We start from the raw sequence: 27,198 nt of genomic DNA, 5'->3' as shown, positions 1-27,198 counted from the left end.
ATAAAGATAATACATATCATAGTTCTTTATTGGTAAAGTCATTATTTTTTTTATTTCACAAATGGAAAACAGCCCATGTAAGTGGCTCTCAGCACTGCTTAGAACCTGCATACACTCTTCTTGGTGTTTGTTTGGCTCTTGTGCACACTTGTCTCACTGTACCTTATTATCTTAAATACATCTCCCTCATTTTTCCGTGAGTTCTTAGAAGGCAGGCTCCATGTTTTTATATATAAAATCTTAACCTGGTATACAAGAAATATTGAAATATTTGAAAGGTGAATGAGATTACATTCACATAGCTGAACGACTCTAGTTGTTAGAGATGCCACTTCCAAAGTCAGGAAATCTGGGCTCAAGTCCCAATTCACCATTTCCTAATGACATGTTTTTGGGAAAGTTACTTAACTTTAATTTCACTGTTGTAAAATGGAGATAAGACTAGTACTGATGTTCCATGTATTCTGTGAGGATCAAACAAGGGAATGCTTTAAAAAAAAAAACAAGAATAAATAAATAAATATATATATATATATATATATATATATATATATATATGTGTGTGTGTGTGTGTGTGTGTGTGTGTGTGTGTGTGTGTTAAATGTTCAATAATGTTAATTAGGATTATTACTCTTGATTACTATTGTTTTATCTTTGTTCTCTAGTATCCAAAACCAGTAATGACAGTGTGTTCTGATACAAGAATTCTTCATCCACCTTCATTACTGCATACAAAACAGGGCTAAGAAGGAATGAAGCCAAATACCTCTAGTTCCTGAGCATCTGGGTGTGCTGACTGGGAAAGAAAGATGGAAATGGAGGAGGAGGAGGAAGAAGAGAAGGAGAAGGTTTCCCTAACATCCTATAATTCCTTTAGGCCCATGCAGCAGTGTCTGATGACTTCCTGTAACACTGTAACAAACAATTTACTATGAACTTACTTTATACCATGATTTCTCTCTTTTTTTTCTTTTTAATGCTTTACATAGATTCTTTTATTTATTCTTCACAACTCCTTCATATTATTATTCCTACTTTACAGATGAAAAATAATGAAGGTTTTAGAAAGATAAAGTGACTTGCTCAGGATCACACAGCTAAGACTGTGAGTTACTATTCAAATCTAGGTATAAACTTCAAGATTGGTTTTCTAGTCTACCTCTTATCCGAAACAGGTTTAAATTCAGAGGTACCTTTTGAGAACAGGTGATGCTGGGAAGCAGGGAAAGTTTGTACAGTTCCTGGGCTATTGTTTCCAATACCTTTTATGTATACATTTAATTTCATAATTTTGCATAAAAAGTTACAACTTCAATATTTGTAAAATTGACTGAATCAATTTCTAATTAATCAAAAGACAAATGTAGCTCAGTGGTAGAGCACTTGCCTAGTATGTGTAAGGCACTGGGTTCAAATCTCAGTACCGCATATAAATAAATAAACAAGTAAAATAAAAGTCCATTGACAACTTGAAAAAAAAAAAGACAAATGGAAGTATCAGCTGCAACATTCCTTTCTTTTTGTTTGGACCTTGATTTTTACAACTATAAAAGAATTGAGACCTGAGGAAAATCTGGAGATTTCCTGGTGAAATTCGCTTTTTTTGGGGGGGGTTGTACTGGGGACTTGCTGTGTTAATTAGGACCTTGCTGAGTTGCTGAGGCTGGCTTTGAACTCAGAATCTTCCTGCCTTCGCCTCCTGAGCCACTGGGATTACAGGCATGCACTACGGCACCCGGCTACAGAAAGAAATGATACAACAGTAACAAAAATCTATGCCTGTAGTCCTAACCTACCCTTGGTCTTGGCATGGCCTGGTGTAATTATGTCACATAGTATCATATAAAACCAACCCACTAGAGCTGCCAATGTCCCAGGGAGAGTGCCTAGTATCAGGAAAAGCATTCAAGATGACTGATTTGCTGCAAACTTTGATAGGGAAAAAAGCAAGAAAGCACTGAAGTGTTTCTGAGGCTGCTCTGTAAGGGATGCAGGCAGGGGATTTTACTTAGGTTGAAAAGGAAGAGAAAGGAACACGTCTCCATCTAGTTTTGGTATTCTGAACTTTTATCTTTGCACAGATGGCTGCAATGAGCTTGGTACTGTTTGGGTTGTTAAGTGTCCCTCAAAGGTCCACATAGTAAAGCCTTGCCCCCAAGGAGGCCACTATTGGAAAGTGGTTGAACCTTTAAGAAGTGGGGCTAGTGGGGAATCTTTGTGACATTAGGTACATGCTCATCAAAGGGATCGATCGTGGGGACTCCAGTCTCTTCTTTTATTGTCCTCCAGCCATGAAGAAAGCAGTTTTTGCTCTGCCATGGGCTCCTGCCATGATATACTGCCTGACCAAAGGCCCAAAGCAACAGAGCCAATTGCTTGTGAACTGAAACCTCCAAAATTATGAGCCAAAATAAAGCTTTTCTCTTTATAAATTGATTATCTCAGGTATTTTTTATAGTAATGGAAAACTGACTAAGATAGACTTCCATGAACAAATGGAGGTGGGTGTCCATTGTCTGAGATGGGCAACAATAATGGCAGAGATTGCTAACTAAAAAGTTTATAATCCTGAATGAGGAACACACATCATGGATCTGTGATCACTGAGGATCAAAAGTAGGCTTACAATTAGTCAGTAGGGCTAATCCATGACCATTTGAGAAATTTTACTTACTAATATCATTATTGAATTTATCCATTAGCTCATCAAATACCAAGCAGTCTTCAAATCCCTGAAACAAGAAAAACAATGAGAAAAAATAAATGAAACGATAAATTAAAAATTACAAACTGCTCAATTTCAAACAGAATGTGCATCAGTGAGTATAATGTTTAAGCTGTTTATCTTCAGCCAGTACATAGCACTTCAGTTGTTACCTGGCACTGATGATAAAAGACCATCAACTGCATGTTTGATGGTGCTGCCTTTGCTCAATTCATATTTATATGGTTATAGTGATAGAGAGTAGGACCAAATATTTAAATTATACTACTATAATGTCAATGGGTTCCAGTTCTCCTTTGAAAAGAACAAACAACCATATTATTCTACCATGAAGTTTAGAATTTAATATTTAAACCATTCAGTTCTTTAAGATTTACATTTAGAACAATTTAATGATAGGATAAAATTAATTTAGTTCCTATACCTCAAGATTAAAGTAAATTTCCTAAATCAAAATTGATAAAGTGCTATGCTAATTTTAGTGAGGAAAAAGAAAAATCAAAAACTGTTTCCTGTTTTCCAGGAATTCAAGCTATAAGGTTTTTGTTGTTGTTGTTTGTTTGTTTTTTGGTGTGTGGTACTAGGGATTGGACCCTGGGTGCTGTACCACTGAGTTACATCCCAGCCCTTTTTATTTTTTATTGTGAGGCAGGGTCTTCCTCAGTTGTTCAGGCTGGACTTGAACTCAAACAGGAAGATTCTCCTGCCTCAGCATCTACAGGTTTGCACCATTATGCCTGGCTCAAATTAAACTATAATTTTAGAGAAGATATAAAAAATTTAAAAAATATACTTAACATCCATTATAGAGATCAGATCTAAAGTAAGTAAATTTATTTGTCAAATAAATTACAGTTCAGAATACCGGATTTTAATGGCATAGGAATTTAGAAATGAAAGATAGCATATGAGATTCACATAACAGTTTTCTCATTTCAACTAATGCATTTACTCTCCACAAAATTCTGAGGTAGATACTATTAAAATACCAGTTTTATAAATTAGAAAGTAAAGATAAAGTAAGTTGTACAAGAATACACTGTGAAATAACCTTGGAGGTAAGATTTGAACACAGACTTTCTAATACCTGAACACTTAATCCATTATGGTACAGTTGATGCCTTCTTAAGTTTCAATAATACAAAATGTTTACCACTGCTCTGTGGAAAATGCAGTGGATTAGATTCAAAGGCTCTTTTTTTAAAAAAATAAATTAATGAATGCTTTTTATCCTCCCCCAAAAAAAGCTCTTTTCAAAATTTAGAATATATTCTAATCACTAAAACAAAACATGACTAATGATTAATAAACTACTAGCATGCTGTGTGTGTAAATACACACTTACACATATACAGAAAATTAATTAGAATTTTGTAAATAGTGTTCAGTATTTAAGAACTTTTTTTTTTTCTGAAATTTCTTTCTGGCCAGATTATTAAAATTTCCACAATGGCAGTTGTATTCAACATTGAATCCATTTCAGAGTTTTAGTTAGCCCTGTCAATCATGTTTCCCTTTCCCTTTCCTTTAGAAAGAAAAAGTTGAAAAGAAACAGATAATTTAGAATATTTTTTCCTGTTTTTGAGGCTAATATCATATACTTGTGCATAGTCTCTAGGCAAACTTTATTTTAAAAATTAAGACTTGAGGGCTGGGGTTGTAGTTCAGTGGTAGAGCGCTTGCCTAGCATGTGTGAGGCACAGGGTTCAATTCTCAGCACCACATATAAATAAATAAAAATAAAGTTTTATCAACAACTAAATATTAAAATTTAATTTAAAAAAAGGAAACTACAATTACTGAGAACCAAGTTTCCAAATGTTGAGCTATGGATATATTTTTCAACTGAACAGAATACTATGCTATGCTTTATAATTTTTTTTCTACATTGGATTACTGGATCAAATAATCCAAATCCTGACTAGTGTTGGCAATTGATCTAGTTAAGCAATTGGTATAATTGTTTAATTGACTGTGTTCTTGGTTATCACATGGGGATAATCTTAGACTTGTCTTTTATTTAAGACAATTAGGTTGAGACTAACCTGGAAATATTTCTAGAACCTACCTAGGGGAAAAACAAAACAAAACAAAAAACTCACCGCATTCATTCCTTGCCCAAAAAATGGGACTATGGCATGAGCCGCATCTCCCATCAGCACACAATGTGATTTAAAGTGAAAGGAAGAGCACTTTACAGATATCATGGGCTGGGCAGGCAACAAAAAGAAATCTTCCACCAGGGCTTGCCTTCGGAAGAAAGTAAGCAGAATAAAAAGACTTTAAACTTAGTATTAAATTCTGCTGGATTCTTTCAAAGTTGTTGGCTTTTTTTAAATACAAGATTTTACTGAAAAACACACAAGAATGTCAAGGAGAAAACAGGAAAGGGAAAAGTGAAGTTTCTACCAGTCTTAAAATTCCATTGTTCTAATTAACTTCTTGATTTGCCACAATATTAATCATATCCCAAAAGAACAAGCTTGACCACATTTGAACAATTTGAAATATTTCTGTGTCATATGTGATGTCATGAAGACAATATCATGCACATAGGTCATGGAATTTTTAAATGTATTGGTATATTTTTTAGCATTCTATGGAAATATTGAACAAATGCTACTATGCATTTGATTAGTCTACAGCAAACCAAAATTAAAATTAATATGAATCCTATGTATTTGGAAATGAACAATAGCAACCAAAATAGTATTTAGGGGGACTAGAATATGTTAATCAAAGGGCACAAAATTTCAGAAGGAAAAATTCAAGAAATTTATTGTGCAACATGATGACCGAGACATAAAACAAACAAAAACACCCTCTAGCATTTATAATGCATCTATAGGGGCTTTGTGAAAGCTATAAATAGAGAAACAGTACATACCCTCAAGTATCTTAAATCTGACTGGAGAGGCAAGAAACAGCCATGGAAAATTTTTAAAAGTAATAAGGGCTAAATGTGATGTGCAGACACATTCCATGTTTGAGAAGGAGATATCAATACAGACTGATTTTTGTCTACAGGAAAAGTAGGTAAACTAGCAATTTTTAAGGGCCAACAGTGAACTATACCTTCCTCCTTGTTTATTGGATTTTCTTAACTACCCTAAAAAGTAGGAATTATGATTTTAAAGGTGAAACTCAAGAAAATAAGGGGCAGAAGTAATATTAAAATCCTGCTCAATTATAGCCTGAATGTTTATGTTTCCGTAAAATTCATAAGTTGAAATTCCAATCCTCAATGTAATGATGTTTGGCCTTTGAGAGGTGATTCGATCATGAGAGCAGAGCCCCCATGAGATGTGACTAATGCCCTCATAAGAGACTCAAGAGAGACCCCCTCGTTCCTTCTACCGTGTGTGTTCACAGGGAGAAACTGCCTTCTATGAACTAGGAAGCAGGCCCTCATCAGACACTGAAACTGTTGGCACCTTATTCTTGGACATTCCAGGCCTCCAGAACTCTGAGAAATAGATTTCTATCATTTATAAGCCACCTAGTCTATGGGATTTTTGTTATAGCAGTCTGAACAGAGTAACATATATTCTTCTGGCAGCATTGGGTTGCCTTCATAAGGATATCACTAGTGCACAAACAGAGCTGGTTTCCAGGAGGAAAAGTCAATGGGAGGACGGGCCCTTCTGAGAGTACACAACCTGGTCCAAAGGAAGGGTAATGACATACATAGGTTAGAGTAGCAGCAGATCTAAAGCCAGAAAGCTAATACAATCAGCTGTCAATTGTGCATAACTTAATGTCTACAGGTCCTGTGCTAAATGATTTGTAAGCATGATCTCATTGACTCCTCATAGTAATGCTTTGGGTTAGGTACTATTATTTATCAGCATTTTACCATGAGGGACCCAAGACAGGAAAACTGGTATAACCAGTAAGTGTTGGATCTGAGACTGAGGTTGTTAGATGTATCTATTCTGTGTCTCCTAGTAGAAGGAAACACAGCCAAGTCCAAGGAGCCCAAGGAACCTGAGGAGCCTGCACAGATACATGACAGCCCTAGGACACTGGTGGCTTGTCGTTCCAGGAGAAACTGGACATGGCATGAACTTTTTCAGAATTCCTGCTCACAGCAGAACATTCACTTAGACTTTTGCTCTATGTAGACTTCTGTCCAGGTTACTTCATAATCCGTCATGCTTAATCAAAACAAATAAGTTGCATAACCTTTATTTGACTTTAGAATAATTCAAACCAATAAAGCAAAAGGCATAATTGTGCATTTTGAAACTTACTCTCCAATTAGAGGGATGGAGTCCGGAAAGTACTTCTGGAAGAAATCCAGCACATCCGTCCTGGTTAGAAGTTTTTCAAACTCTTCAAAAGGCATGAATAAAGTGCACGTGAAAGATTTGTTCTGTGAGAAGAAGAGGAACAGAGTGAGAAAGGAAAGTAGATTCCTAAATCGCAGGGCTTCTTTTAAGGACCAAGGAGCTCTGGTAAGGAATGTCCAAGCAGATAGAAAAGGCATTATCACTTTGTCCCCATCTCGAGAAGAAAGCTCTGCTAAGTCCCAGGGGTGCACCTGGGCTTCCTTGCTTATTTATTAGTAGAAGTTCTACCATCTAAACTTTCCATGTTCACTAAGCAAACACTACACTCCTTAGATTACTAATAGATTGGTTGATTTTATTTCTTTTCTTTTTCATGTTTTTAAGATAGTATCAAAGGCACTGGACCACAGGATAAACAGCAACAGGAGGAAAAAGAGCAACCGGAGAACAGATGATGAGATCTATATAGGAAAAAAGCCTCAGGGTCTAATGAAAGAAAACCCAAGCTCTTTTTGGATAATGTATATTTCAATGTCTTACAGACCTTAAAGGCTGGAGGGTCTTCATAATATGTAACCTAAATCTCTTTCACCTTACTGGGGGAGGCATTTCCTTCCAGACTGTTTTTGATGGAGATGACACATAAACAGCCATTATTCATTAAACTAAGTTAAACCTCCTTTCCAAAGTAAATAATTGGACTTCCTTCCCAGGTTTTTCCTTAATAACCTAAAACTTTCAGATATAATCACTAAATTGATTAAACAATGAAGAGATCAATTAGATATTCACATACTAGGTACAAAAGTAAGTAACAAAAAACATTCATCACAGATGCAAAATGAGAATTGGTAAGAAGTTCTATATACTACCATGTTAGGAAGTGCAATCATCATGAAGGTATTTCTAGGCCAAATATGCAGATAATTCGGTTCCATGGCATACTGCAGAAATAAAAAGCATATATATGTTTGATTAGTGCTCAGATATAGCACATCTATAAAACTGACTCTGCTTTATATTGTTTTCACAGTAATTTCAATCAATATAATATACATTGTGATACACACATCTGCTGCTACACAAAATAGAAGTTGGTTAGAAAATACTTTACATTCTGTCTTTATAAGCTCCACCTTAGGTAGGTTTTTGATACCAGGTATAATTCAAGATTGAAAACATGCTATAGTATGTTTTCTCTCTTTCTCTTTTTCCATATACATGCATACACATATGCATATATATTTACACACATATATTTATGTAAAAAACATATAATACAAATAAACAAAATATATGAGGGTAGATATATAGGTGTGAGTGTATATATATATGTGTGTGTGTGTATATATACATAATAATTTAGACCTTATTTTGGTACTTTTTTATACTGTACAGGAAATTTTTTAAGCTTAAATTTCACAAGGTTAACAAAATTTTGTTTCCCACAACACAAATAGTAGGAAGGAGTCTTATCTCTTTAGTGGAATAAATACTAAAAGAACAGTGTAATTGAAACAGAGAGCTCCCGAACTTCCTCAACAAAAGTTGAGGAAGAATAAATATCTTCCTCATGCTGAGGTCAGATGCCAAGGAAATTAAAACTGATACATTCTCTGGCTAAGCATAGCCTCGCAAAATCTACATATGTGTCACCTGACTTTTATTTGTATAAACTTTAACCATTTATGTGGGACTGGTGGAGAAACAATCAAGCTGCTTCTCCCAGTTTGATCTAAGTGCATAAAATTTACTTTTCCTTTTTCCATCCTGTGCTTATTTCTTACTCAGGCAGATGGCTGGATTAGGTCAGCTAGGGTCCAGGCAGGCTAGGTGTCCACCCTGGCATTTTCACACTTATTAGGTTTTTTGTGTCTTAGGAGAAGGGTCTGTGCCTGCCAGGCAGGGAAGTACTTGGGGGCTGGTGTGGTTAAAAGAAGGGATTTGTATAAAGGGGGAAAACATAGATTAGGTAAGAAGTAAAGGACAGTGGCTTTGTGTACAACCAGACAGAGGGGGCATAAATGAGCCTAGCATTTTAGGAGGGTCCTGAGGAGGCCAGCCTGCAAGAAGAAAAACATCCTTCCCTTCCCTTCCTGCTATCTTTTGTATCTGTGACCATGTTGCCATTAAAACTCCAAAAGCTAAGGAGTGAGGAAAATTAACAACTGAAACCAATTTTGTTTGTCATTCACCGCAACAGTAATTAGAATAGTTTGGAATATAATATATATTTTCTGTCTTCCTCAGAAAATGGTTTCTATGTCATTGAGATAGAGAGAGAGTAGGATGCCAAGAACATACTTATATTCACACATACTCCATGATCCTAGAAAATAATAATCCTTTAAATATTCAGCCTCTATATTACCAAATCATGCTCTCAGTAGATATCCTTAGGAATAGCAATCCCCAGGTCAGACTCAGCAAAATCCCATTAGTCCACTCACCATAAGTACCTCCAAACATAAAAGGACAAGGCAAAATAGTTTGTTATCGATACAAAAACAACTTTTAAGATGAACCTCCAGGACTGGAGGTATAGCTTAGTGCTACAGTACTTGCCTAATGTGTGGGGAGCTCTGGGTTCCATCTCCAGCACTACAAAACACACACACACACACACACACAGGAACCCAAAGACCTTTTTTTTTTTTTAACCAACCTCTCATTCCCACTCTAGTCACCGGAGATAAGAGTTCAAATGTCTGTTGTATACACATTAGGTAAAAGAAAGAAAAGGGTAGGGGAGAGGAAAAGTGAGAAAGTTTCATGGGTTTGGGGGTTTCATGTAAAAATGTTCCCATGTCTGAGTCATATTGCCATGTCAAAGCACTTTCTAAATGGCTAAGTAGTCCTAGCTACCTGGGAGGCTGAGGTAGGAGGATCAAGAACAGCGTGGGACACACAGCAAGATCCCATCTCAAAAACAAATGCAAACAAACAACAGAAAAAGCACTCTTTCATAAAAGAGTGTGTTTGAAAAAAAAAAAGAATGCATAATCTTTACTATTAATAATCTACAGTTAGAAAATAAATGGCTATCTTAAATCTACTTTGGTAGGAACTATTCTACTTAAGTCTAGGACAATTTTTCAACAGAATTCTGTTACCCTGAAAAATCCAGAATAGGACCCACCTGAAAACCATAAAGTAATCACTGAAAAATTAATGAATATATTTTTGACCAGGAGTAAGAAATAAAAAAGGCAATAAAACGTTGAAAAATGGATTTGACTGACCTATACAGTTGGCTGGTATGCAACACCACTGTCCCAAACTGACTAGCTGTCCCAAACTGACTAGCTAGGATAGATTAAGTCAGCACCTTTAAAATGACTATTTTGTAGGCAAATCAAGCATTTACTGTCACCTACTTAGAAGTCAAAATTCTTATTGCTTTTGTTAATATTTTAATTATCCTTAACAGGTTCCTATTGTTATTTGGTAATGACAAAACAAATAAAATTTAAATTTTTATTATATATTTAAAATATTAGAATGTTTTAAATTTTTTAAATTTAATTTTATACTTTAAAGATATATTTCATTTCACATGTAAAATATTAAAATATTTTAAAATAAAATTTTTATTTTTTAAAATAAAATGTATGAAAACAAATTTTATGTAAAAATTTGCATACACTTATTTGCCTCTGGTGACACTTATTGTTTAACAGAAATACTAGGGAATGAGAAAACACAATGAAAATCTCTTTGCAACAGTTTATTTGATTTATTATTTAACATTTAATTAAATCATGGTTATAAATATCTTGGATTGTCAGTGTACTGGAGAATTGGGTCCCAATCTGTTTTCTTTTCCCAAGAGAACACAGACAAATGACATTATCATAATAATACAAATCTGATGTGTGTTTCCAGTAGAGTGGTTAAAACTATACTCTTTTCTTTCTCACTCAAGAAAGCATATCAAAAGATTGAGTGAGAGTGATATAATGATGTTATTAAAGCGATACCTGTACATCTGATTTGCTATAAATTACAAAGTTCTTGTGGTAGACCTCAAACTGCTCAAGACGTGTCACTAAGAGCCACTACACTAGAATACTCTCCTTCGCTCCTAGGGAGAGGGATGTGGAAAGGGAAAGGGACTTACATCCCCATTCTTTGGTGGAATAGTCAACTCCATGTACCCATGAGGAATGTATTGCTGACTGTAATCAAAGCAGGGTTTCTTCATGAGGTAATTTCTAACCGTTGAGTACGCTCCATCACATCCTACAATGAGGTCATAAGTGATGTCTTTGGGGACTTTGTCAGATCTGAAAAACAGAATGAATCATCACCATTCCCCCACCACCACCACCACAAAAATAATCTGGTGAAAATGATGATGTACTTCTCTTAAGGTATGAAAAGTAGTAGATCAATGGGTAAATCAAAAAATTCACTTTCATGTGCCTAATGTAGAGCTTTGAGTTAGTAGATATAAAATTAAAGTGAAAACACTTATCCCAGTAATGGTTTTGCTTATGAGAATGAGAATAATAGACAAACGTACTGATTATTGAAGACCTGTTAGCCCATAAAAGTGTGACAAGGAGTTGGTTTCTCTGCATGAAGGAAGAGAATCTTGAGAAAAGGGTAAGGTGTTCCAAGTGCATGAATGAACAGTACTTTTATACATTCCAGATGTATAAATGAATGTATGAACAACTGCATGGATGTGATCAGGATTTTCTAGGATTAACAAGTTTGGCTTGAGCAAAGGGTATCAGAAGATAAGCTTAACACTAGAATACAGTTGTCCCTCTTTATTCCTCAGTGTTGGTTCCAGGATACCAAAATTTGCTGATTTCCTTATGTAAAATAGGGTGGGATTTACATATGACCAATGCACATCCTCCCATCTTCTTTAGTTCATCTCTGGATTACTTATAAAACCTAAAACAATGTAAATGCTATGTAAAGATTTGTGTTGTTTAGGGAATAATAACAAAAAAAAAATGTCTGTACATGCTCAGTACAGATGCAATTTTTTTTTTCAGTTTTGATCTGAAATTGGCTGAATCTATGGATAAGGAGCCCATAGATTTGTAGGGATAATCTGTAAAATGTCAAATGTGTGGAGGGGAGAAAAAAAATCAGGATGCAAAGATAAAAGGTTTAAATACTTACTGCAAAGGGAAAAATAAATTTTTCCAGTAGAAGGATAATGTATTAAGAGTGGTAATTTAAGAAAACTCACTTAAGAAAATTTGAAGTGGAGGCAAAATACAGGTAATAGCAATAGCTTACATGTGCAGGATGAGAGCAGGACACTGCTGGGCAGCAGGAAGAAGGAATTCAGACCTGCAAGTCAGTGGGGTGCAAGACAGACTGCAGTGTATTTACAGTTTTAATGGGTAAAAATAGGAAAAAGGTCACATCAAGAATAGTTCTAATTATGTTGGTAATGATACCAAGGAAGACAGGAATGGGAAAGGTTTGGGGAGAAATAGATGATTAAGACATGGATTATTTGAAATGATGGCAAGATGCACCTGTGGTTGAGAAATTAACATTCATTGATTAGGACTTTAATAAGGATTGAGAATTTGAAAACAGAGGCCTGGACTAGAGATGCTCATTTTAAATCCACATCGTTTTATGAGTGGTTGTGGAAGTCATGAGTGGGGATCCCAAGAATGGGCTACCATGCTTAGAATAGTAGAAAAAATACAGTCAGCCAAGGTGAGGCAGAGAAAGAGTACCCAGAAAGAGGACAGAAGAAACAGGGTAGCCAGGGTCACCTATTTCCAGGAAAGAGAGAGTTGGAAGCAGAGTGGTCTCCAGTGTCAAAGACTATAGGAAGATGAGACAGCATGAAAATCAAGACAAATCACTGGTGCTGGTATTCAGTAGGCACCCAGAGGCTATTTTCAATCTAAAATTTCTTGAGTCTAGAAACTGTGTGAATTACCCTTTTAGTAATCATTTAACTCTTTCAAAAGAGACAAAGAACAAAGTTTACAGATACAAATCTCCATTCCAGGCCTCCACCCCTCCACCTCCTAGCAGTCAAGAACTTGCCCCATTGATTACCCAAGCACTGTGACCATCCCTTCCTCGAGATTGCACTTTACCAGCTTGTGGCCAAAATGCACTTTCACATTGGGGTGTTTCTCAACAGCTGAGGAAACAAAGAAGGGAAATTGAACAGACATTTCAATTGCTTCACTTGATCAAATTGAATTTTAATCATTTTCTGGGAAGAATATAATATATTTATTCTTAACAATGTAAAACAAATTTGTTAAAATGGTAGTTCAACAAATTTTGGCAAATTCAAAATAAAAATCAGTTATACTCACAGTTTTTAAAAATATGGAGCTCAGTGGTAGAGGGCTTGCCTAGCATGCACAAGGTCCTGGGTTATATTCCCAGCACAACACCCACACATACACATGTACACACACACAATTGCATTTCTGCAAACTCTTGCATTCCAGTAATTGTTAGTGCCCTGCCCTTGTAAAGAAACAGGCATCATATTTCAAAAGTTAGCTCCAATTTAAGGTTTTATTATGATTAGAGATATTCAGCCAAACTCCTTTCCTCATATTATACATGTCTTGCTATCTCTTTTTAGCAAGTCCTCTGGACTTCTAATTCAAATTGTCACAAGTATAGACTATTGATTTGTTAAGTTTTTTTTTTTTTTTTTTTGGAATCAAACACTGGCATATTGCCAGGCCTGGTGGCACATGCTTTTAATTCCAGTAACTTGGAAGGCTGAGGCAGAAGAATCCCAAGTTTGAGGCCAGCCTAAGCAACTTAGTAAGACCTTGTCTGAAAATAAAAAATAAAAAAGGTTGGGGTATAACTTAGTGATAGTGAGTTCAATCCCTAGGGCTGGGGTTTGGGGGAGGGGGGACCACTGGAATTGTTAGGAGGGAAAAAGGAGTAAGGAGTAAGAAGCTTTGAAACATATAAGGAGGGAAAAGAGCAAAAAAGTTTTGAAATATGGTTGAATAAATAGTTTTATTGCTTTTTTTTCTTTGCCTGGTAATAATCTATAAAACAGAGTGAATTTTATTTTCTGAACTAACAATCAAATTTTATTACAGTAGTCCAATAATGATTTTTGACCCTATTAATGCTCGTGAATAGAAGATCTATAAGTAGGCTATCTGTTGTTTTTAAAAGTACAAATCAGAATACAGGTATTAGAGCTGGAATAAATCTTGGAGATGACTTAGTTCAAAACCCTTCATCTTAGAGTACTCAGAATCCTGGAAGAAAAGGTAAAATCCTTGAGTTCACACATAATAAAAATTTAAGTACAAGTCCATCAAATTGTATACATTAATTATGTACTGGTTTTTGGATGTCAAAAATTAAATTAAAAATAATGAATTTGAAAAAAATTAGAGGAAATGAGATATGGGTTTCTGACTTCCAACTCAATATTCCTAATTTATCTCTCCATTTCATCTCAGTATGTCTTCTTCCGCCGTGTTTTGTTGGATTTGTTTTAAGGTCCGAAGATTTTAGGAGTCTTGAATATCAGATTGGAAGTTTGTGAATATTTAAATATAAGAGTTGCTAAACCAAAGAAATTTATCTATGTATATAAAAAAATCTTCTGGTAAATAACTTGACAGAAATCAGAGTTTACCTGATAGCCGAGAAGCCATTTTACAAATATAAAGGGTGTTCATAGAATAAACTTTTTTTTTACTAATTTAATTTTCTACACAAATTTATAGCATTGTGCAACTCAAATTTTTCCACCAAACACTGGTTTTGGATATGATCCTTAAAAAAAAAAAAAAACGGTTCTGCAGTCAAAGATGTAGAGAAATACTAAACAATCTGGCTCCCTTGAGCTGTCCTGTGCTGGTCCCCAGTCACATGAAATATGCTTGGAATGTGGCTAGTCCAAATTGAGATATGTTGCATGCCCTGGATTTTGACAACTTAATATATATGTACATACATATGCATACAGCAATAAAAATAGCTCATGAATAATTTATATTGATTATACATTGAAATGAAAATATTTTAAACATCTTAGGTTTATATATTTTATTAAAGGTCAGGGGATGTTGCCCAGTGGCATGCAAAACCCTGGCTTCAATTCCTAGCATTAAAATATACATATACAGTAAGTCTTATTAAATTTTATTTCACTCGTTTTTAATATTTTTTAAGTGTTATTTATGTAAAGCTGCAAATTACACCTGTGGTTGATATTTGTGGCCCCAGCTGCTTTAGAAAGTCCACAGTGCTAACTGGTATAATAAAGGCCCTGAGAAATACTGCAAGTAAAGAAAAGCCAGTTTCAACAGGCTTGATGAAGGATTTAATCACACTTCCTGATCACACATTCTTTTTCTGTCTTGTTTTGCTTAACAATTAATAACATTCCAGAGAACAGTGAACCATGAAACAATCCTGCATGAAATGTTGATGCAGGGATACAATTTAGCTGCAATCCTTTCCAACAGGAGGTTGTTTAGTTAGAGAGAAATGAGCATGTTTAATTGGCTGAATATGTATGGTTCACACACCTTATGCCTTGCAAAGAAATGCAGAATTTTATATGCCAAGTGAAGATTGAGTTAAGAGAATCAGCATTCATTTTATTAATATATTCATTGTGTTTATAAACTATGTCCTGTGCACCACTAGATTGTACTTTCCCCATGTTTTAGCGCCTTAGTATTAGCAGGTGTTTCATTGATATTAGAGGCGGAAACTGAGTAATTAAAAGCATGGACTTTGGAATAAACAGACTCAAGTTCAAATCCAGATTCTACTACTTATTAACAGTGTAACCTAATATCTCTAAGCCTCCATTTCACCATCTATAAAATTGAGATTAAAAAATAATTCCTATCTCACATAGTTGTTGACAGAGTTATATAAATCAATGCACATAAGCCTGATGCTTCGAAGAATGTTTATTATTATTTTTATCTTAGTAAAGCTAGAGATTTCTGTAAAGAGGTTGTCTTAGGTCTACTATACTGCTAAAAACTGGTTTGCAGTTTATTTGCTTTCTTAGGTTCATTATGAATACATCTCACCAAGCAGTCCCACCTTACTCACCTATCTATCCAAAAGATAGTCCGCTAAATTTAATTAAAGGAATGGAATTAAGAATTCCATGCCCTGTTTCCAAAGTTCCTGATGAATTAGCTAGAATGATTCCCCCAAATCATTCAATTGAATCTCTTCAATTCTTCAATCCATTTCACTTCATTTCATTTCATTTCAATTAATTCAATTCATCCTGACAGACATGTTACAAACTCTCTGTGAGGGGACTGTGGGGAAGCAAAGACAGATCATGTTGAGCCTCTGCCCCCTGAAGACGGGAGGTTGCTGGACTACATCAAGAGGAATTGGTTTAAAAGAGAAGAAATTCTTAAGCGTCATGTGTTTCTGGAGATGAATCCGTTTAGTACAAATACTGAAGAGAAGAAACTATAATGATCTATGCTTAAAGTTAGTAAAGGCCAAAAGGTGCATGGGGTATGATTGGATTGGTTATCCAAACTACAAATTTAATTTATAATCCAGTGACTTTTCCATTAATGAGCAAGCCTTTTTAGTTACTCAAATTAGAAACCTCAGGGTTATATTGTACGCGTTCCTCTTTCTCAGCCTCCTCTATCCCTTATCTCTTTTGGTCTCCTACAAATATCATTAATCTACACCCTCCCCTCCAACATGTTGCTTAACCAGGCCCTGTTTTTTCATTCAGGGATATGACAACGCCCTCAAGATTGCAACTCTCTCTCAGCCTCCACACTGCTTCTTGTCTTTCTGAAATGCACATCTAATCATGTCACTTTGCAAAATTGACCATTCTGTTGTCCCTTTTTTTAAAAAAAAAATTTATTTTTTAGTTGTAGTTGGACATAATACCTTTATTTATTTTTATGTGGTGTTGAGGATCAAACCCAGGGCCTTGCATGTGTGAAGCAAGCGCTCTACCGCTGAGCACAACCCCAGCCCCCTGTTGTCCCTTTTGACTGTGAGTTCTTCATCAAGAGTGAGCACTCATTCATGCTAGTGCCTAAGAGACAACAGGAATTTGCACAATGAACAAACAGTTTTCTTTAAATAATTGATAAGAGCAAAAAGAGACACTGAAGGTTGCATTACTTCTACTTTTCAAGGACATTAAAATGTGCATAACCTTTCTCTTTATAACCCATAAAAAGCAATAGTAAGAAAAATCCCCCCAAATCATGTGACAAGATGAGTGTGCTGTCCTCAACCTGGTAAATAAAAGCATCGGACTCACCAGTCAGTAGATCCTTGTTTAAGTTTTCTCTGCTTATGGAAAGAATATACTGCAAGAGAAACAGAGTAGAAACTGTTTCTACAGACTAGAAAATATAATTCTAAGTTACTCAGCAAAAGGAAATCTTTATCATTTAGCATAGGTTGCAGGCTTAGTTTTATAACCATTGAGTTGAGTGATCTTTTAAAAAAGCACTTTAACCAAATACATGTACTAATACATGCCCAAGTTTTAACTAGGATTTTTTTCAAAGTTTGATTAAAAACTAAATCCTTCTCTTGTAGGTACAAGAAATATTATTTCACTAAGGTAATTTCACTTTAACAATGAGTCATAAATGAAATATTTTTTAAATAAATTTAGGTAACTAAATTTAGCTGTTGGGACACTTCAGTAATAATAGCATCACTAGAAGAAATGTAAAGACTACCGTAGGCTTTCATGTGAATATAAAAAGTGTGTGTGTGTATGTGTGTGTGTGTGTGTGTGTGTGTACGTATGTGTTAGATTTGGTTGTGGTGAGGCTGGAGGTTGGCAGAGACAGGATTAAACCTCACTGGAACATATGTTGGTTATTTCTGATTTCATAGGAAAATTCAGCAGGGTTGACAGTCCCATGAGACAAGGTAGGCACAGTGCCTAGGACCCTCAACACTTTAAGGCAACTGTTAAAGTGTTTTAATTTTAGATTAGTTTAGAAACAGAAGGAAAAAATAAAGTAAGTACAATAATAAATATATAGTAACAAATTCAGCTTGGTTTATATTCATATTTATATAATGCACTTATAAAATCTATTTTTTAATATTTATTATTTTATATAGAAGTACCTACTTAGAGCCTATGCTAACTACAATGTATCCTTGGAATCAAGGTAAATCTATTGCTTTAAATATTTAAAGCATATAATTTTTCTTGAGATGTCACAATATTTTTAACACATAAATATTAATGTATGTATCTGTAGCTTATCCCAAAGTAAAAGTTTTACATTAACAACTGAATCTAAACTTTTGTAAAATAAGTTGGTCATACCACAGTGGTAATGATGATGGAGGAGCTTCCTGTCTTTGCTGTAAATTAAAATGAATCTCTTCATTCTCTGCTGTATGGTTCTGTTTTCTGGTCTTCTATATCATTAATCAGTTTTTCAATGGAAACCAAATGTGTTGTTCAAAGTATGTCAAGAAACATTCAAATTATGAAGATTCATTTACATTAATGTGGGGGAAAATCCTTTCCATGTTAGTTGTCAGGTTTGGTTGATGCTTGCATTATTTGAGAACTGACAGAAACATCAGTGCTGCAGGAACACCAGTCTACCTCAGATCTTTGAATAGTATTGTGTTATAACTACCTATTCTGAAATGCTGATTTTTTGAAGAACAAATAAGAATAAATAAGTCAAGAGGTATAAGGTGGCTTTTGCAACCAAAAAGACACTACTAATAAAACATAGAAAAGTTAAAAAAAAAAGTCTCCTTTGGGAATTCATAAGACAATAGTTGTGGTGCTATTTCAAATATGTTAGGGAAAAAAAGTGTTTGCTTTCTCCATCCCCAGTGCCTTCAGAAGAGAACGCTTCATAATAAGGTGCAGGGTACCCTTTCTCTATTTTGAGCGTAGGGGCTTAGAAATATAAATTTGGGAGCGAGCTCAGATCTGTTCTGTATATTAGACAGTATTTTGACAGTTCCCAGGGCAATTTGGGAGGCAGGCGGCAAGATGCAGTCAGACAGGAAGAGTCTGAATGCTTCATGGGGAAAAGGACTAACGAACAAACAATAAAATACAGCTGGAAGAGGAAAGCCAGAGAAGGGGGTCAGAAAGGTTTTATAAGTCAGATTTTGCACATGGAAGATTTCTAAATTGTTTGTGTTCCTTGAACAAAGTGGTCCCTCCATGACACATAAATCAGCAGATTCACAGGCCTTTTGAGTAAGTGAAAGGGTGAATTTCAGGACTGGATTATTGTGGTACACAGCCAATATCACATGAGAGTCGGTGCCAAGTGGCAGAGGAGGCCAAGGAAAGGTAGGTTCCCTGGGAAGAAATCCTGGGTTCATGGAAATGGCTCTGTACTTTCACAGGCTGTGCAACTGAGTGGTTAATACCAACTTTATGTAGTTCTTACAGGCCAAGGAGGCCCCTATGTTAGAATGAGATATAATGATGCAAAAACTATAGGGAGAGGGGTGGCTGTAAATTTAGTATTAACTCAGTTCTTAAGAATCCAGAAGTAACTGGAGTGATGGGGGAAGGGACATTTCCTCCTTCTTAATAATACAGTGAAGGCCTCTAATATGGGAACTTTCACCAACACTTTTACCCTCTTGTGGATTTATTGTTCTCTTTTTTCTTTTCCTCTACCGCCCCCTCCCCACCACCCAATACACATACACTTCTCTCTACTCAAAGCGTGGTTTGTGGACCAGCAGCATCAACCCCAGCTGGCAGCTTCTTAGAATTGCAGAACCTCAGCCTCCACTCCATCCCTGCTGAATCACTCTGCATTTTAACAAGGTCCCAGGTGAGTCTGAGATCTACCTGCAACAGGAATTCTGCTTGGAACAATACGAACCTCACTCTGTGCTTAATAAGACAATCCTGGGTAACAATAAAGCAAGTTGGAATTTTTCTCTTGTTGATGTGTGTTTTAGTGCATTCATTCTATCTTGAGAAAACAAACTCAGAAGGCATAATTAGATGAAAATATATAGTTTCCACAGTTTTTTTTTGTTGTTGTTGTTGCTACTATGTGAAAAATAAGAAAAACACAAGGCATGAAAATGAATTTTCATTCATAAACTCTTCATCACCATCTGGCGTCTGTTGTTTTAGAAATTATGGAGTACTGAAAGCATTTATGGTTCATTTTATACATTCCATTATAAGCAACTTTGGGGCAAGAAGGTTAGTTAGGGAAAGGCAACAGCATTATAAAACTCTCCAGAGTTTTTCTTGTCCATTATGACTGACAACAAATAACATACTAATTTTCTCTAATTGTAAAGGAACATGGGAGGGAAAGGGCATCCCAGGCAGCTGAACAGCAGGAGCAAAGCATAAAGACAAGAAATGGCCTAACAGTAAGAACAGTAATCATAATGAATTCTTTTTGAATGTGCATTATGGTCTGGGTCATGTTTTGAGCATCTCCTATGAATTAGCTTATTAACGAGTACATATGTTCCTGGAGTCTAGACTGAAGTGGGCAATGTCAAAGGTAGGGCTGGAGAGAAAAGGAGAGCCAACCAGCAAAAGGCAGGTTTCATATGAGGCCTAGTTTTGATCAATGTGAAAATCATTATCTTCAGGGTAAACCCACCTGAGACTTTGTCCCATAGGGAATTGCTGATTTTCTTCCTGAAAGAAAGTGAATCATTCTTGCTCGCATGGGAACACCTTGGGATATAACCTGAAATGAGCCAGAAATAGTGATTTCAATTACTATAATATGATGTCATGCAAATAAGATAAACATTGAATTTAAAATGTAATTTTCAAATATTAATAACTACAAAGGACCCTTGAAACCCAGTATAATAACAACACATGCAGTGAAAACTGTTCCTGAAATTTTTAGTTGTTTTTTTTTTTCCAAGTTTAGATCTTTTAATTGACTGATCTGATCCAAACCAAACATCACAGATTAGGGAGAATGTTTTACAATTAAAGAGGTTAAGTGATTTCCTCATAATGACATAAAGGGACATCTTGAGGGGTAAAACTTGGGACTCTTGAAGTTTAGTGCAAAGGGTTTTCTTATGCAAGGCTGTTGCTATTTGGATAACAACTGTAGGAATGCAAATAGCACTCATGTTTATTTATATGATCAATTCTAAGACACACTGTCTAGCTGTGGGTATAGTAGAATGCTTGCCTTGCACCTGTGAAGGCCTGAGTTTGATTCCTAGCACCACAGGTGAAAAAAGAAAGACATATTGTCAGTGGAAGTAATAGTATTATCAAGAAAAAAATATGCCACTTCTCTTTACATTTACAAATTTCATGATAATTGGAGGTTACATAATAATAAGTCCATGTGGGGGAATTTTACTGTAGGTTCACAATCCCTTATTCAAACCATGGGGCTTGTTGGTTTCAGAGTTCAGGAGTTTTCAAATTTTAATCAGGTAGTATAAGGCACAAATGCTACATATCATTTAACACTTCGTGGGTCTGGTGCATCATCTCAAAATCAAACACTATTTTTGTAGCAAAACATGTTATGATTTAGATATGAGATGTCCCCCAAAAGCTCATGTGTAAGACAGTGCAAGAATGTCCAGGGATGAAATGATTAGTTTATGAGAGCTGTAACTTAATAGTGGATTAATCCACTGATACAGATTTTTGTTTTGTTTTAGCCCATGGGCATTTTAACACTCATAAATAACTGCGGTTAACAGACTTCAAACTATACTACAGAGCAATAGTAACAAAAACAGCATGGTACTGGTACCAAAACAGGCGGGTGGACCAATGGTACAGAATAGAGGACACAGAAACCAATCCACAAAACTACAACTACCTTATATTTGATAAAGGGGCTAAAAGCATGCAATGGAGGAAGGATAGCATCTTCAACAAATGGTGCTGGGAAAACTGGAAATCCATATGCAACAAAATGAAACTGAATCCCTTTCTCTCGCCATGCACAAAAGTTAATTCAAAATGGATCAAGGAGCTTGATATCAAATCAGAGACATGCCGTCTGATAGAAGAAAAAGTTGGCTACGATCTACATACTGTGGGGTCGGGCTCCAAATTCCTCAATAGGACACCCATAGCACAAAAGTTAATAACTAGAATCAACAAATGGGACTTACTTAAACTAAAAAGTTTTTTCTCAGCAAAAGAAACAATAAGAGAGGTAAATAGAGAGCCTACATCCTGGGAACAAATCTTTACTCCTCACACTTCAGATAGAGCCCTAATATCCAGAGTATACAAAGAACTCAAAAAATTAGACAATAAGAGAACAAACAACCCAATCAACAAATGGGCCAAGGACCTGAACAGACACTTCTCAGAGGAGGACATACAATCAATCAACAAGTACATGAAAAAATGCTCACCATCTCTAGCAGTCAGAGAAATGCAAATCAAAACCACCCTAAGATACCATCTCACTCCAGTTAGATTGGCAGCCATTATGAAGTCAAACAACAACAAGTGCTGGCGAGGATGTGGGGAAAAGGGTACACTTGTACATTGCTGGTGGGACTGCAAATTGGTGCAGCCAATTTGGAAAGCAGTATGGAGATTTCTTGGAAATCTGGGAATGGAGCCACCATTTGACCCAGCTATTCCCCTTCTCGGTCTATTCCCTAAAGACCTAAAAAGAGCATGCTACAGGGACACTGCTACATCGATGTTCATAGCAGCACAATTCACAATAGCAAGACTGTGGAACCAACCTAGATGCCCTTCAATAGATGAATGGATAAAAAAAATGTGGCATTTATACACAATGGAGTATTACTCTGCATTAAAAAATGACAAAATCATAGAATTTACAGGGAAATGGATGGCATTAGAGCAGATTATGCTAAGTGAAGCTAGCCAATCCCTAAAAAACAAATGCCAAATGTCTTCTTTGATATAAGGAGAGTAACTAAGAACAGAGTAGGGTCGAAGAGCATGAGAAGAAGATTAACATTAAACAGGGATGAGAGGTGGGAGGGAAAGGGAGAGAGAAGGGAAATTGCATGGAAATGGAAGGAGACCCTCAGAGTTATACAAAAGTACATACAAGAGGAAGTGAGGGGAAAGGGAAAAATAATACAAGGGGGACAAATGAATGTCAGTAGAGGGGGCAGAGAGAGAAGAGGGGAGGGAAGGGGAGGGGAGGGGGGATAGTAGAGGATAGGAAAGGCAGCAGAACACAACAGACACTAGTATGGCAATATGTAAATCAATGGATGTGTAACTGATGTGATTCTGCAATCTGTATATGGGGTAAAAATGGGAGCTCATAACCCACTTGAATCAAAGTGTGAAATATGATATATCAAGAACTATGTAATGTTTTGAACAGCCAACAATAAAAAATTAAAAAAAAAGATAAAAAAAATAACTGCGGTTAAATATTCAATTTCGTAGGATGTAAGTCCCTTAGAAAGACTTCTGTTGAAGAAAAAACAATTCCTCCTTGCAGAAGTTGTTTACTTGATGCTTATTATCCAAAACCTTTTACATTCAGTGACTAGACTTGTGCAAGAAGAGAGACTTCTTGAAAATTTATGTAAATGAAAGCATAAGGAATTGAATGTTTTATATCCAGCTTGACACAAAACAGTCTTATCTGTACCAAAGACCTTCTTGACAGAAGAAAATAACAAGAATGCAGAAACCCATAAACTTTATATCATCTCTTACATGGTATTTAGTCTTTTTAAATTTTAATTTGAACCAGCAGGTACACTAAAATTCTCTGGCAGCATATGCAACACAGAATGAGGGTTAGCATTAGTCATCAAGTAAACATGAGGCTTTCCTGGCAAAGCATTACACAAACCTCCAGATTTAATAGTTGTACTGAGCAATAACCAGTGTGGCTCCATGTGTGTCTAGAAGTCTTATTAGCAATAACTGGGAGATTAACTCTATTACTAGTCAAGGACCAAAGCCTTTAGTGTTTTAAACTGAGTAATTTTACCAAGTGAAAGAAATTGGCTAATATTTGTTTATTGGAATTTTTTAGTAATTTTTGCAAGGATATAATTTAAAAAAAATTGTTCAATGCATGAGGTATGGATTTTAAAAACATTTTCAATAGGTTAAAAAAAATGTAATAAAGACAATATATAGCCCAGTTACCATAAAATGTTTTTATTTGGCCCTTTACAGAAAGTTTGTAACCCCTGGCTAAAACGACAGAAAATAGTATGTCCAGTATATTACACCTTTCGTCATGTAATTACACTTGTTTAATGAGCTCATCTGGTTCTACCCAATAGCTAGGAAAATTTTTATCCCCTCCATTGATAAACCTTTAGTGTGTTCCTGTTGTTTATTACTGAAGTCTTTGTGTTGGCTCAATAAAGAGCATCCTCTTCTCGACCCACATGCTGAACAAAATGGCAAGGTGACAGGGTGAGAGAGGCCAAACATTACCTTCATCACTGCTAATGTGTGTTGAGGGATGTGGCTTGTGTTGGGGCCAGAAGCACCTTACCTTCCCCTAAGCAGTGTGAGACTAGGGCAGGATTTACCATGCAGGGAACAAAAAATACCGTGTGTCCCTGTAGGCAGCCTCTCAAAAAGGCAGAACAACCCTCATTATATCCCCAGTTAATTTCTTTATTTTTTTAATTTATATGTGACAGCAGAATGCATTACAAATCTTATTACACATATAGAGCACAATTTTTCATATCTCTGGTTGTATACAAAGTATATTCACAACAATTCGTGTCTTCATACATGTACTTTGGATAATTATGATCATCACACTCCACCATCATTTCTAACCCCATGCCTCTTCCCTTGTCCTCCAACCTCTCTGCTCTATCTATAGTTCGTCTATTCCTCCCATGCTCCCGGCTCCCTATCCCACTATGAATCAGCCTCCTTATATCAAAGAAAACATTCGGTATTAGGTTTTTTGGGATTGGCTAACTTCACTTAGCATTATCTTCTCTAACTCCACCCATTTACCTGCAAATGTCATGGTTTTGTTCTCTTTTATTGCTGAGTAATATTCCATTGTGTATATATGCCACACTTTTTTTAATCCATTCATCTACTGAAGGGCATCTAGGTTGGTTCCACAGTTTAGCTATTGTGAATTGTGCTGCTATAAACATTGATGTGGCTGTGTCCCTGTAGTATCTGTTTTTAAGCCCTTTGGGTATAGACTGAGGAGAGGGATTGCTGGGTCAAATGGTGGTTCCATTTCCAATTTTCCAAGAAATCTCCATACTGCTTTTCATATTGATTGCACCAATTTGCAGTCCCACCAGCAGTGTATAAGTGTACTTTTTTCCCCACATCCTTGCCAACACTTATTGTTTTGTTTGTCTTTATAATAGCTGCCATTCTGACTGGAGTGAGATGATATCTTAGAGTGGTTTTGATTTTCATTTCTCTAATTGCTAAATATAATGAACATTTTTTCATATATTTGTTGATTGATGGTATATCCTCTTCTGAGAAGTATCTGTTCATGCCCTTGGCCCATTTATTGATTGGGTTATTTGTGGGGTTTTTTGGTGTTTATTTTTTGAGTTCTTTATATACCCTAGAGATTAGTGCTCTATCTGATGTGTGAGGGGTAAAGATTTGTTCCCAAGATGTAGGCTCTCTATTTACCTCACACATTGTTTCTTTTACTGAGAAGAAACTTTTTAACTTGAGTCCACCCCATATATTTGCTCTTGATTTTAACTATTTTGCCAAAGGAATCTTATTAAGGAAGTTGGGGCCTAATACCACATGATGGATTAGGGTCTACTTTTTCTTCTATGAGAAGCAGGGTGTCTGTTTTTATTCCTAAGTTCTTGATCCATTTTGAGTTGAGTTTTGTGCATGGTGAGAGATAGGGGTTTAATTTCATTTTGTTGCATATAGATTTCCAGTTTTCCCAGCACCATTTATTGAAGAGGCTATCTTTTCTCCAATGCATGTTTTTGGCACCTTTGTCTAATATAAGATGATTGTAAATTTGTAGGTTAGTCTCTGTGCCCTCTATTTTGTACTATTGGTCTACCAGTCTGTTTTGGTGCCAATATCATGCTGTTTTTGTTACTATTGCTCTGTAGCATAGTTTAAGATCTGGTATAGTGATGCCACCTGCTTCACTCTTCCTGCCAAGGATTGCTTTAGCTATTCTGGGTCTCTTATTTTTCCAGACAAATTTCATGATTGCTTTTTCTATCTCTATGAGGAATGTCATTGGAATTTTGATCGGAATTGTACTAAATCTGTATAGTGCTTTTGGAGGTATGGTCATTTTGATAATATTAATTCTGCCTATCCAAGAGCAAAGTAGATTTTTTTCCATCTTCTAAGGTCTTCTTTGACTTCTTTCTTTAGGGTTCTGTAATTTTCATTATATAGATCTTTCACCTCTTGATGCCTAAGTCTTTTATTTTATTTTTGAGGCTATTGAAAATGGGGTAGTTTTCCTTGTTTCCTTTTCTGAGGATTTGTCACTGATATACAGTGATATACAATATACTTTGATTTATGGGTGTTGGTTTTATATCCTGCTACTTGACTGAATTCATTTACTAGTTCCTAGAAGTTTTCTGTGAAACTTTTAGGGTCTTCCAGGTATAGAATCATATCATCAGCAAATAGTTCCAATTTGAATTCTTCTTTTTCTATGTGTATCCCTTTAATTTCCTTTGTTTGTCTAATTGCTGTGGCCAGTGTTCCAATAACTATGTTAAATAGAAGTGGTGAAAGCAGACATCCAGGTCTTGTTCCAGTTTTTAGCAGCAATGCCTTCAATTTTTCTCCATTTAGAATGATGTTGGCCTGGGGCTAAGCATAGACAGCCTTTATGATGTTGAAATATGTTCCTGTTATCCCTAGTTTTTCTAGTGTTTTGAACATAAAGGAGTGCTGTATTTTGTCAAATGCTTTTTCCATGTCTATTGAGATGATCGTATGATTCTTATCTTTACATCTATTGATGTGATGAATTACATTTATTGATTTCCGTATGTTGAGCCAAACTTGCATTGCTGGGATGAATCCCACAAAATCTTGGTGCATAATCTTTTTGATGTTTTTATATTTGATTTGCCAGAATTTTATTGAGAATTTTTGCATCTATGTTCATTAGAGATATTGGTCTGAGGTTTTCTTTTTTTGATGTGTCTTTGCCTGGTTTTGGAATCAGGGTGATATTGGCCTCATAGAATGAGTTTGGAAGTGCTCCCTCTTTTTCTATTTCATGA

General features: G+C 35.7%; 1 protein-coding gene across 1 annotated transcript in view; it reads right to left on the bottom strand.

Annotated features, from left to right (window-relative positions):
* Positions 1-27,198, bottom strand: part of Kmo (kynurenine 3-monooxygenase) — a 46,163-nt gene that overhangs the window by 3,902 nt on the left and 15,063 nt on the right. Inside the window, 8 exon segments of the mRNA XM_027928485.2 lie at positions 2,675-2,732; positions 4,828-4,975; positions 6,979-7,100; positions 7,890-7,961; positions 11,138-11,303; positions 13,066-13,153; positions 17,285-17,333; positions 20,613-20,702. Of these exon segments, the coding sequence (XP_027784286.2) occupies positions 2,675-2,732; positions 4,828-4,975; positions 6,979-7,100; positions 7,890-7,961; positions 11,138-11,303; positions 13,066-13,153; positions 17,285-17,333; positions 20,613-20,702 (793 nt within the window).

Source organism: Marmota flaviventris, chromosome 12, assembly GCF_047511675.1.
Source record: "Marmota flaviventris isolate mMarFla1 chromosome 12, mMarFla1.hap1, whole genome shotgun sequence".
Classification (NCBI taxonomy): Eukaryota; Metazoa; Chordata; class Mammalia; order Rodentia; family Sciuridae; genus Marmota; species Marmota flaviventris.
Note: the sequence above shows the minus strand (reverse complement) of the source record. Positions and strands in the feature narration are given on the sequence as shown.